At 41.5% G+C, this 13,336-nt stretch overlaps 1 protein-coding gene across 3 annotated transcripts; it reads right to left on the bottom strand.

Moving 5' to 3' along the window:
• Positions 1 to 2,780: 2,780 nt before the first annotated feature.
• Positions 2,781 to 12,623, bottom strand: HNRNPA3 (heterogeneous nuclear ribonucleoprotein A3). Of its 3 annotated transcripts, none has more exons than XM_080927083.1 (11): positions 12,505 to 12,623; positions 10,360 to 10,482; positions 10,125 to 10,271; positions 9,837 to 10,047; positions 9,359 to 9,448; positions 9,167 to 9,262; positions 8,996 to 9,076; positions 8,169 to 8,312; positions 6,830 to 6,952; positions 6,682 to 6,749; positions 2,781 to 4,032 (listed from the first exon to the last, which is right to left on the bottom strand). In XM_080927083.1, the coding sequence occupies exons 1-10, from the start codon at positions 12,574 to 12,576 to the stop codon at positions 6,697 to 6,699; spliced, it is 1,140 nt and encodes a 379-aa protein (XP_080783209.1). In that variant the 5' UTR covers positions 12,577 to 12,623; the 3' UTR covers positions 2,781 to 4,032; positions 6,682 to 6,696. The 3 variants fall into 3 exon arrangements, with proteins under 3 accessions (XP_080783209.1, XP_080783208.1, XP_080783210.1); XM_080927082.1 differs by lacking the exon at positions 2,781 to 4,032 and adding an exon at positions 6,217 to 6,586; XM_080927084.1 differs by lacking the exon at positions 2,781 to 4,032 and adding an exon at positions 6,217 to 6,586 and having other exon boundaries at positions 12,571 to 12,623.
• Between the last annotated feature and the right edge of the window lie 713 nt (positions 12,624 to 13,336).

The following is a 13,336-nucleotide window of genomic DNA, read 5'->3' as shown; positions in this document are numbered from 1 at the left end:
CCATATATATATATATATATGGAATGTCTGGTTGTCTGTGGAGAACAAAAGAGGGTGTTGGGATTCTCTGGCACAGGTGGTCGTGAGCCATCTAACCCGAACGCTAGGAACTGAGCTCTAGTATTCTGCAAGAGTGCTTGCTCTTAACCAACCCATCTCTCCATGCTCCCTGCTGCCCTGCCCCACCCCCGAGTATATGTGTGTGAAGGTTTTGCCTGCATGTGATCTCTGAAACTACCATGTGTGGGTGGGAATTTGCAAAAGCAACAAAAGCCCTTAATCACTGTGCTATCTCCCCGGCCCCTTATATTAAAAAATCTTTAAATACAACCAAGGTATTTCCATGTGCTTTTGAGTGAATAAGATGCTACTCAAATGTACTGCTGCATGCTTAATTTATATGACTGTTACACAGCTTAATCCTAGCATTCAGCAGCCAGGCAGATTTCAGGATTCCAGGCTAGCCAGAATTACACTGTGATACCTTGTCTCAATTTGGGGGGTGGACATCATTCTTCCCATTTAAAAGACAGCAGTTTCAATTGATACATTTCTACATGGAAGGGGGAAATCAAGATCCCGACTGACTAGTCACTCATTAAAGTATGCTTTCAAGATGTTAAAGAATTACCAAAAGTACTCTTTAGATAAGCACCCATTTTAGCCAATCTTCAGGCAATACTCTCCATGATTGCAGTTAAGATAAATTTACGTCTTAGAATCTCCTTATGTACTGAGTGTACTGCCTTCATCCCACCTTACCATTGAAACATGGGATTCGCAGCTGAGCCTGGAGCCAGGCTAGCAGCTGGCAAGTCCCAATGGACACGTGATCACTCTGGCTTTTTACATTGGTGCTAAAGATCAAACTGAGGTCCTCATACTTCCAAGACAAGAGCTCTGATGATTGGGCAATCTTCTAAATGGGTACCAGAATCTTGTTACTGAATTCTGGCAACAATAAAAACATTCCCTCCCATATCCTTGACAATAGTATTGATAATGGTGGAAACTAAAAGATCCTTGGGCAGTAACTTCAAACATCTAAGACCCATCAAAATGAAATGAGGATTTAATGTATAAAAGCACCTACTGCTAAGCCACACTCAGAACCTCTGGAGAAAGCCAGTGCTCCTTAACCTCTGAGCCATCTCTCCAGCTTGATTTAAGACTTTTAAGGTAATACACAAGCTGTCCACATTTAAGCATGACTATTAGTCAAGAATATAACTTCAGAATTTGTGAAGGTGTTAGAGGCCAGATTGGGCAGTCTCAACAAACTTTTTTTTAGACAGGGTGTCATACAGCCCTGGCTGGCCTCGAACTAATAAACACCTTATCAGATCAGCCCCTGCTTCCTAACTGTTGGGATAAAAGGCATTTACCACAATTCCCAGCGAAGAAAGCTTTTAAAATGTCTGGGGATGTTATATAAACATGCCTGTCCGCACTTGTATACTCTCAAAAGGCCAGAAGGCAGCACTGGGTCCCTTGGGACTAGAAGTAAATAGCTTAACTGCCCCACGTGGGTGCTGGGAATCAAACCCAAGTGCTATAGAAACATACCCTTAGCCACTAAGCCCAAAACACAGTATTTCAAACTTGGCAATACCAAACATCTAAGGAAACAATAACCCTCAAATAATTGTCCACACCCACATAATTAAGTTCAAAACTTGATAGGCTAAGCTTAAGTACTAAACAGAACCTCTACATCTTGACAGTTTTTTAAAATGAGGACATTAAGACAGCTGAAATTAGTTCACAGCAGGCAACCTATCTGAAGCTTAATGTTTCCCTAAATACACAGTGAAACACAATGTCTATTGAAAAAGAAAATTATTATAAACTCCAGATAGATCCAACAGACTACTTGATGCCCTTAAAAGTTGCAATGAAAAGAGCAAGAAAGGTGGTTCAGCTGTTAACAAAACCTGCCACTTAAAAGACAATGGTTTGGCTCTCAGCACAGTAACTCATCTCGCTCCAGGGAAAAGTCCTCTTCTAGGTTCCAAGGACACAAGGCAAACACATTATGTACGTCTAGGTAAAACACAATTCTTAAAAATGTGGTCATACCAAATGGATACAAAGTGTCCATGTGTTCTTTTTAAAGATCTAAATTGCACTATATTTAACTTGCCACCTGTCTGGCAATCTCTAAATCTAAGGTCTCTAGATCTACTTACCTTCTAGTTAGCTGCCACAACTGTTAGCTGTAGTGTTATGAACTAGTATATACCTACCACCGCATTTTCAATGTGATGGCAAATTGTCACTTTAGTAAACCTATACCCACCTAGTGCTTAACAGGATCTCGATTTTGCTAAAGAAAATTTAAGGGCTCTAGTCTTCTCTTTATGTTAGGCAGCATTCTGTTTGTGTCCAGGGGTGGAGCTGATCCCATAATCTTACATTTTGGTTATAATAACCCTCATTTCAGGGCAGGACTCAATAAAGCAACTTGTGGCTGCTAGTTTCATAGCACAGAAAACCAATATTCAAAGTGTCAAAATCCTACCAAGAATCCTCACATGGATTTAAATTTACCAGGTAACTCAATTGGGGCCACGTGTTGCTGGCTAGGCACTTCCCAAACTCAGTACTTATTTATGAAACTAAGAAACATATGGTGTCTTTGTATTAAGAGGCAGTACACTTGTCTCTACTTCCTACTTATATTTCAACTTTACAGTAAACACTTAAATCAAAAAGCATTGCAAAGCAAAAAAACCACACACACACATTTCTAAAAATACTTTAATGAAAAGGTCATCTTTAACAGTTCATTATGCTACAAATGGAACAACTGAATTACAGACCACCTCTGCTGTCAAAGATGAGAAACATGTTAGGTTTTGGATGTCACCAGTCCCTGCAGCACCTTGCATGTCTGCATGCGTACTACCATGCCAGTTACAGAGTTTTAAAGACCAAGCTCATTTCTCTGTAGTCCCTGCTAGATTAACTTCACCACGTGTTCCCTAATTTAGACATGTGAACACCTTTCAGACATGTAAACTGGGAGCTGTATCTCAGAGGTCCAAGAAAACCAAAGTCAACCTCATTTGTTTTATTCACCGTTTGCTATCAATGTGTCTTTGCAGAAATGACAATGGAACCACATTAAGTAAAATAATTTTATTTCAGAAAGGAAACAGACTGTAAATGCCCTTTAAATGTTTCTCTAAATTACGTAACCACCAGTGAAAGACTGCTACCTTATTGGTTTCTGAGTTCAGTACTGCTATGCAAACTGTGGATGCAGGTATCCCTGTGTGGGAAACATTGCAGATTTGTCTCCTGAAAATAATTCTAAAGTAACCTGAATTAAGCAATTTTCAAAGCCCTTTCTTTCAGGGCAGCAGAAATAGCCCTTATGGACAATGAGCAACATACTTGAGTAGTAACCCAACTATTCTTTGGATTTTAAAGGAACACAAGTTATATAGGCACCACCCCTTAATCCCAGCATTTGGGCAACAAAAGGCTGGTGGACTGAGGTCCATGCTAGGACAACACTGAGACCCTGTTTGTATAATAGGGAGACTGAAAACACGTAAGCAAACCGACTGTCCCTACTGGTCCATGCAATAGTAAATTTGCTAGAGAACTTTGAGGAAGACAATTACTCTGACAACTGTGAAAATTCCTTGTTTTCCCTCGGGTGGGTAATGGTAACTTAAGCCAGACATCAAAAATTACTTTTTGAAAAGCCAAACATAACTTCCCCTTATTGAAAGCTGACTTTACAACAGCAAGTCGTACAGATCAAGAGGCCACATCTGGCTCATGACAAACACCCATGGCACTGTGGAATATAACTGCCTAAGTCTTAGAACATGTTCAATGGGGTACCAAGATAAAACTGAGCTTGAGGGGTAATGTCTCAGACTGACATTGACTTTGTAGGAAAACCAATGGTGTCATGGGTTTTTACTGTGAGCTACAAACCTTACCCAGCCAGAAACCTTCGTATTTAAGGTGGTGGGAAAGACATTCCTCAGTTAGGCAGGTAGGGTTCTCATTCACCTGCAAATCAAAAAGATTACTCTTACCTTGCTTTACAAAAAGGTACTCTTTAATTAGTGAAAAAATTCAAGTTCAAGCCTTACCTAATGCTTAATGCCCTTCCTTGCAGGTCTAAATGCTAGACCTAGTGCTTGTGGCAACTAGCTCATTGATGTTCCAAAAGGCGGAGGAGCTCCTTCCTGCTACTTTCTTCGACATTTCAGTTGCAATAAGCAGCTTTAACTAGCTTTTGGGAAGTTGCTCACTATCACCATGGTATCTTATGCCTCCACTTCTGTTGTTGAAGCTCTTGCTGCTGCCTTCTCATTCTTTATTTATGCTGACTTGTCCATACTCAATTGGCTGCTGAAGTCCTGTCTTAGTGGGTTTTCCTTTGATCCAAAGCATAACTTAGGTCCTTTAAAGCTGGTTAAACCGCTCATGGCTTACTCTTCCACACTGTTCACAAAAACTAACTCGGTACAACTTATAAACAGGCCACATACAGATATCACCTGATTATAGGTTGTAAACATCAACTTACTGAAAAAGGTTTCACTATTATACATACTAGTTCCAGAACATAAAAAGTTGGTTAATACAATTGACCTCATTAAAGGATACTGTCAAGGTTGTGCCCAACAATTTCACAAACAAAACCAGGAAATGTCAGCCTCCCCCATTCCTTTAATCTTTATTATATAAATAAAAGGACTTGAGACAATTTAGCTCAATTTTAATGTTTCCTAAGCATTTTGACCAGGTACCCAGGTTTAAGCTATGAACATTGACAGTGTCCATTCATATAACCACATTTTAGTTATGAAGAATGTAACCAGTTTCTAACATGAGCCTATTTTCTAAACTGCGTATGCACATATGCCCATTAACAAATGGAATGTTGTCTGTTACATTTGTGAGTGTTTTCTGGAAAAACTGCAGTATTTGTGAAGATCAAAGTTCCATGCTAGCACTGCATGCATCCAAATATTAATGCACAGAGGCACAGAAAAAGCAAGAGAGCATATTGAAATACTAGCAGGCCCCATTCCCCTTTTTATTGCTTGTTTAGCTTATACTTTAAAAATTAAAAATCTAAATTTAACGGTCAACTGCCAAAGAAAGTAATAGCAGGGCATACTTAGGACTTGAAACTGTTAAAACACTAGCTGGAGCAACAGTACTTTTTTCATATATATGACCCTAGTATCTAAAGCTCCTCTCAAACAGGGTCTCCAAACAAATTCTCACACCCAACATGTTTTAGAATGAAATATGTACAAAGAATAACCATGTGTTCTTTGGGAACTTAAGATGTTCTGAATTTGAATTGAGCTATTTGGGAAGTGAGGTGCTTGCACTGAGCAACTGAACTGTGCTACATCTGCTGCTGCTTTGTTTGGACACCTCACTACCCTTTGTTTCATCATCCAGCAAAATGGACAGGGCATCAAACGGAAAGCATGCCAGCCAGTCAGGGGTTCAAACGAGTGACTTTATTCCTTTGCTCTGAAAAGCTGTGTGGGGAACTTAACCAATGATAGACCAAATGGGGCTTTGAGACCTTGAATTTTAAAATCAGAAACAAACCAGGTACCCACCAGTTTGCTCAGACACAGCAGACTTGGTGGTTGTATATGAAAAGACTGTTTGTTAAGCAGGGAGATGGCATACATCTGCCAGCCTTGGTAAGTAGAGGGCAGTATAGACACTTTACACCCAAACTATTGGCAGCAGTTTCAATGTGATCAAGGTGAATGTGGAATGAAGATGTTCTTAACATGGCTAGGACTTAGTAAGTCTAACACACTAAAATCATGATTACATTTTGAAAGAAAATGCACAAAAACCAAACAGCAACTTTTGAGATCTTTTTCATTTGAATGTAATCTTAATGCTATTAAAGTCACAAATGCTATTTTTATTACCCAATCCTAATTATCTAAAACACACATTGCAAACATACAAATATCTGTTCTCTCCACATGTCAGTGCCCACTCACCACGGTTTTGGAAGTGGGGAGAATAGATTCCCCTTAAATTGCAAGTCAGTAGGTGTTTCTTTACAGTTAACTTTAGCAAAATTCATACAAAATAGTAATTAACAATGATCTTCTTTACTTGTTAACTCACAAGGAAACACCTTCAAAACTGCATTTTATTAGTTTCTGTACTAAAATGTAGAAAAACTGAACTACACAAATATTGAAAAGTTAAAAATTCCTTAATTTTTTATTCCTGGTACCACTACCACAATTTACAGGGCAATATACCTGATGTAATGAAAAGGAAAAGAAAAAGACAAAGCTACAACAGATAAAAGACCTCAGGAATGTACATCTAATTGACACTACATTGCATTAATCAATAGCTGCACTTTTTGCAAACTGTGGCTATGACAGTCCTGAACAAGAAGGGTTTCCTGTTTAAGCTGCAGTAACTTTCTGACTATGGATCCTCGTTCCTCCTGTGGCAGATTTTTACAGTTCCTCTAATGCATTTAGGACGACTGTCTCAAAGTAACCTGCAGCTTTCCTGACAACTCCTCGCTCTCTCTCCTGCTAAGAACTGTAGCCTGTTGAATAATACAGGATAAAAAAATTATTACACTCAGTGAACAATTCCATATATTCTTTTTATCATGATTAAAAAAAATTTTAAGATACCTACCGTTTCTGTTTTATTTTAAAACCTTCTGCTACCATATCCACCACTTCCACCTCCAGATCCATAGCCACCTGGAAATGACAAATACAGTTTAATATATGTAATGTTAACCAAAATGGCTCCAAACAAATTTTAATTAAGAAAGACTTACCTCCATAGGGACTGCCTGAGCTTCTTCCACCAAAACTGCCCCCTTTCATGGGTCCATAATTTGATTGTTGCTGTCCACTATAATTTCCAAAGTCATTATAGTTTCCACCACCACCATAGTTACCTGAAATAACAAAAGATTTATTTGTAGTTACCACAATATTTGGACTATCATGGCAAGTAGTTCTTTTCAAGCAAGCATTAACTGCAATCATAGGTATCTGAAGCCTAACTGATCTAACATGTAAAAAGCTGCTACACTAAATAGCAGCTGTCCAGAAGAGCACAGAGCTCATCACATTTTAGTGTATATAAACACCCACTTCTCCATTTCCTCCATCTTTAGACCATTAAAGCTGCCAGTTTTAATGCGACTTTGATGTAGCTTTTAAAGCAGAAACAGAACGTTGTTGATTATCAGTCACAGCAATTAAGTTTAAGTTTCTCATGTAACATTACATGTAATTTGTGTGTAGTACATGGTACAGTTAGTAAGTATATAACCAATACTGCTACATAATGGTATCCTATTCATTTAGTCTAATTATTCAAATAATTTGCACATCCCATTTACCCTAGTTTAGAAGTACTAAGAGTTAGAAAAAACTCAGCAATAAGCCAAACTTAAAAACTTCCCTTGTAGTTTGCTGAACAAGTACATGTACATTTCACTATAATAAATAGTAAAGCTTGTCAACTCACAGCATCTACAGACACTGCAAAAAGAATTTACAAACCAAGTGTGGCATATGTATGTACAGCCCCAGCACTTGGGAGGTGGATACAGGAAAGCTCAAAGCCAGAGGCCAATACACGGTCTGAGAGGCTTGCTGGGCTGTGAGATCATGTCTTAATAAAAGGTCCTAGAGTTGGGATAATGAAAATGTTCTGGGAATAGTGATAATAATTATAAGATACTGTGAATACGCCTAAAAGCATTTAATTGGGGGCTGGAGATGGCTCAGAGGTTAAGGATATTGACTGCTCTTCCAGAGGTCCTGAGTTTAATTCCCAGCAACCACATGGTGGCTCATGACCATCTGTAATGGGACCTGATGCCTTTTTCTAGTGCCTCTGATATCAGGTACTGTGTACACATACAAAAAGAAATCTTAAAAAAAAAACAAAAGATCAAATTATACACTTCTCTAATATCCAGACTAACTTGAAATTCATGCAGGCAGTGCTAATATTCCCAAAACTACGACTATGGTCAGTCAGGGTTACAATATAGCTATAAACAGCAACAACTTCCCCCAGTTTATCCTTTAAGCAATTACAAGTACTACAGTTTTGATTTAAATGATGGTTTGCATTTAACCCAGACATCTATAACCTACCTCCACCAAAATTCCCTCCTTCATTGTAACCATCATATCCTCCTCCTCCACCACCATAGCCACCGCCTTGGTTTCCATATCCTGGTCCACCACCTCCATAGCCTCCTCTACTGCTGTAACCAGGGCCACCACCATAGTTGCCACCTGCAAAGAAAGCCACACAAAGTTCATAGGGACCAAATAATTGGTTTTATAACTGCATACTGTAAATGGCAACAAACCTCTACCGCTCTAGAATCTAGTCACAGAACACAAGCAGTCTTGACTGGTAAAACTTTAAGATTGGCATTTTTGTTTTTTTAAAAAAAATTTCAATTTTGCTTCAGAAAAGACAGCCTCACACAGACCAATTTTAGCTCTACTGCTGACACAATAAATTAAAAAAAAATATTTTTGTGTGTATGAGTGCACTGTAGCTGTATTCAGACAAACCAGAAGAGGACATCAAATCTCATTATAGAAGGTTGTGAGTTTACCATGTGATTGCTGGGAATTGAACTCAGGACCTCTGGAACAGTCAGTGTTCTTTTTTAACCACTGATCCACCTCTCCAGCCCACAATAAATCTTACTAACCCCAAAGACAGTATTTTACTTCCATCCGTGGGAAGAGGCTTCCTTTTCTGTGGTACTAGTTAGAAACTACTTCAATCTATTCAGAGTTTTGGGATTGGAAGGTGCGACATTTTTAACGTGGTTGTTTAAACCAAAACAGGTCACCTACCACATTTTTTAAGTCCTACCACCTAGCATTTGAGGCCGCATGTGTGATTTCCAGCAATGCAGAAATTTAAAAAGGCCAAACAAAGTCAACATTTTAAGACTTACCATCACCTCCAAATCCATTATATCCACCATCACCACCTCCATAACTACCTCTGCTGCCTCCACCTCCACCGCCATAGCCTCCTGAGCAAAAGCAAGATTTCAGTCAAAATTGTACTTTCAATTTACTGCCAAATTCCTGATACACTAGTACATGTAATAAGCACACCGTACCTCTTCCACCAAAGTTTCCTCCACGACCAAAGTTTCCTCCACCACCTCCAAAGTTTCCTCCACGACCCATAAAGTTGCCAGATCCACCTCCACGACCTGTAACATGAGTTGGAGTAAAAATTTCAAAATCTTTTCCACAACTGTTCGTGTGTACTATTTATATATTTACTAGTTGTATCTGATCCAACTCACCTCTCTGAGATCCAGCTGACTGCATCTCCTGTTTAGAAAGGGCCTTTTTCACTTCACAATTATGCCCATTAATAGTGTGGTATTTCTGAACTAGAGTTTTTTAAGTCAAAAACAAGAGAAGTTAGTTTTTGTTTGGAAAAACATGTTTATCATTATGTAATGAAATGCCATTGGTATGATTGAAGAGAATGGGAGGTACTCTAGGAAAATGTTTTCTGATCTAGACGACTACTTCTCAACCTATAGGTTGTATCATATCAGATATCCTGCTTACCAAATATACATGGATATACACGATTCATAACAGCACAATTAGTTATAAAGTAGCAATAAAAATAATTTTATGGTTGGGAATCACAACAGGAGGAACTGTATAAGAGTCACAGCATTAGGAAGGTAGAGAACCACTGACCTTGCTGTTTTATGAAAACTTAAATTATATCCTTTCAAAACAAGTTAATAAATAAGTGTTACTTACCAACAATTTTATCAACTGTGTCATGATCATCAAAAGTTACAAAAGCAAATCCTCTCTTTTTCCCACTCTGCCTGTCTTCCATAACTTCTATGGTTTCAATCTTGCCATACTTTTCAAAGTAGTCTCTCAGATTATATTCTTCCGTATCCTCTTTAATACCACCAACAAAGATTTTCTTCACCGTTAAATGGGCACCAGGCTTCACAGAATCCTACAAATAAAATAATTTTAAGTCAAAAAACCAAACTGAAACAGTTCCAACCATTATACAACATGTTATTAAAATACCTCTCTAGAAACAGCTCTCTTTGGTTCCACCACACGCCCATCAACCTTGTGTGGCCGAGCACACATTGCAGCATCCACCTCTTCAACACAAGAGTAGGTCACAAAGCCAAAGCCCCTGGAACGTTTTGTTTGAGGATCTCTCATAACCTACAAAATAATTCGAAGTATTAAATTAAATAGTCCTTCCTATAAGCCCCCATTCCTTTTCAAGACCATTTTTACCCCAAGAACTCACCACACAGTCTGTAAGTGTGCCCCATTTCTCAAAATGTTCTCTTAAACTGTCATCTGTGGTTTCGAAGCTCAGCCCACCAATGAACAGCTTCCTCAGCTGCTCTGGTTCCTTTGGATCATGGCCCTGAAGAAAAAAGATTTACATAGCTTTTTTTCTCCGGAGAAAATAAACTAAGTTCTAAGTGTCTCAAAATCTGTAACATCAATACTCCACCCAATTAAAAATCTGCTCCACGCTGGGCATGCTAGTACACACCAGTTAATTTCAACGTTTGGGAGACAGAGCCTGGCCTGGACTACATATCCAGTTTTTAAAGGCCAGTAGAAGATGCATAGTAATTGTCTTTTTAAAAAAAAACTCATAAACAGCAAAAACAAGTCTTTCACTAAAAAAATAAACCCCAAAGACTCAGCATTATTCAACCCATGCCATTTTCACTACCCTCAGTCTGTAACACCAACAAACTTAAAAATTTAAAACATGATCGATTAAATTCAGCTTAAAGCTTACAATGGCAAAATACGAGAAATTCACATTTCCAACTCATCAGTTAAGACATTCCTAAGCAAAATAGGCATATTCCACAAAGAACAAAACAGAACACAGTCAAAACTTAAAACAACCCCATAATACCTTGTGGGGACAAAGAGTGAGGGTTTGGGGGCAGGTTCTCAAGGAAAGGCAGGCTAAGCTAACCTGGAACTTGAGGCAGTCCAACCTCACCTTTCAAATACTAGGAAAACAGGTGGGTATACACCATTCACACCTGGTTCCACTTGTTAGCTATCTATCTGTAATCAGTTTACCTTGGTAATACCCATTCTTGTCATATGGTTTTAAGTAATTTTGAATGAAATTCCTATATTCACAAGCAAGTAAACTTAGATTTACAAGGTATAGCATATACTGCCCGACCAGAGGAATTAGGAACAAAACCGTAACTGAGAGACTGAGGACATATCTAGCCTGTGGTTTTCTTCTTTAAGGTTTTACTTTCAAGTGAACGCTTTTAATGAACGCATTAAAACAATTCAACGAAAGTCCTTAAAGGGGGATCACTTTTACATTTAGAGAATCTTCTATTTTCTAGAAACAGAAATGTTAGAACATTCAATATGCAAAGACAGCCACATACCAGAAACCCGTTAAATGATCAACTACCCAAATAATTCACTTAATCCCATTTATGCAAACCTCGAATTGCATTGACAATACACAAAAATCAACACCCCTGTACACACAAGATTATCGCAATCGTGGTATTTTTCTAATATGGTCGCAGTTCTCTAAAACCAAAATCCAGGAAACCATAACCCGGGCCAATCCGAAGTATGAGAAATTAGGTTAAAAAAAAAAAATTAAGCTCCAAATAAACAACTACACTCAAACCCCGAGATGGTTAAGACTTCAACCATAGGACGCTGTAAATACTCTTATTCCAAGCACAAGCAGAGGGTTAGGAAGCACCTTAAAGCAGCAAGCTTTTCAGTAATGTATCCCCATATGAGCGCTGAGAAAATCCGGGCAGAGTACTGCGCGGATTGTCACCCAGAAGGCCCGCCAAGGCCTAGATCCACGCCGGCAGCACCCCAGCGGAAAGCACCGCGCCCGGAGCCTGGAGGCCATCTGCGGCATTTTCTGCCCGGCAGCCTCCCGCCGTTCCCTCCAATCCCGCGCACTCCTTCTTGGCGGCGTAGCCAGGCGGCGGCCATTGCGCGCCAATGCGCCATTTCGTAACGCGGCGGCGGGATCAATGTCAATGTGGCCGCCGCCCGCCTGCTCCGCTCGCCCGGATGTGCTCCTCCCCTCCCCCACCGCCTCCTCCCAACCGCTCCCGCGGAGGCCCGCCATGCCGCCCGCGGCCTCGCCAGTCAGGCCCCGCAGCCCGAGGGCTCCTCGCCCGGCCGCGGACCCACTCCCCGGCCGCGCCGTGTCTTCTAGGGCTGCTGGTGCGGCCGGCCGAGAGGACTAGGCCGACGGAGGGCCTCGATGAGGCCACACGGCCTGCTCCCCTCCCCCTCCCACCGCCCTCAGCGCAAAGCGCGGGACGATCGTCCCGGTTTCCCCGGGCCTCCCCGCTCCCATCGAGCCAAAGCCCCCCCATGCCGGCAACTACCCAGCAACCCCCCGCTCTCCCCCTAATACCTCCTCCCCCCGGCGGCGGCGGCGACGGCCGGAGTCAGGCTGGGGGCGACCGGGCGGCGGTTTTACCTCCATTTTGAGACCGGACTCGCCTCTTCCAACTCGAGTTCAATATGGGACCGAGAGGAAGAGGCGGGGCTAGTCACCACGTGATGTGCTGTCCGCGCGGTGCCCGCCCACCGGGGGCGGGGTCACGACGAAGCGGAGCGCGACTGGACCAGTGGGTTGGCGGGCCGAGTGCGGAGAGCGGGGATTGGGCCGCCGGCGGGAGCGCGCGCGCCTCGCCAACTTCCAACGCAGCACCGCCCTCGCTGCGGTTCGCGCCCGGCAGCTACGCTTACGTCAGCTACAGCTCGACCAATGGTGAGCGCCCACGTCGGGAGAAAGCCGCGTGACCGCGAGTCTGCTTAGAGAAAGGCCTTTCCCTTTCTTCTAGCTCCTCTCGCCCCTCCCCCGCGCGCCTCTAGGTCTCCATTTCCGAGTTCACCCCACTCCGGTCCCCGATTTAAAGTCACGCTTTTCGTACTGGAGACTTAAGGCTGTGAGACAGCCGATTGGCCGCTTCGCCTCCAGCGGAGGTGCCTAAATGTTGCAAGCCAACGTGTGGAAAATGACTGCTCCGCCTTCTTGGGAGACCCACACTACAACGTTGCAGTCTTGTTCTCACAGGCCGCAAAATGCGGCTGAGTTACTGAGATCTTCACCTTAAGCAGCTTGCACACTTAAAAAATGCAGACCGTATGCGAGGAAGAGGCAGAACCACTTGTTTTGGGTACCGAGTTTAAAGAACGGAACGCTTTGCTAAGTTTCTAAAAGGCTTCCGGCCGTTTAGGCT

This window comes from Micromys minutus, assembly GCF_963924665.1.
Source record: "Micromys minutus genome assembly, chromosome: 13".
NCBI lineage: Eukaryota > Metazoa > Chordata > Mammalia > Rodentia > Muridae > Micromys > Micromys minutus.
Note: the sequence above shows the minus strand (reverse complement) of the source record. Positions and strands in the feature narration are given on the sequence as shown.

Coding starts and splice junctions, on each gene's coding strand:
- HNRNPA3 (XM_080927083.1), bottom strand. CDS start 12,576: ATGGAGGTAAAACCGCCGCCCGGTCGCCCCCAGCCTGACTCCGGCCGT. Junction 9,077..9,166: donor AGGAAACTTTGGTGGAAGAG/GTACGGTGTGCT, acceptor GCTTTTGCTCAG/GAGGCTATGGCGGTGGAGGT. Junction 8,313..8,995: donor TAATGGATTTGGAGGTGATG/GTAAGTCTTAAA, acceptor CTTTCTTTGCAG/GTGGCAACTATGGTGGTGGC.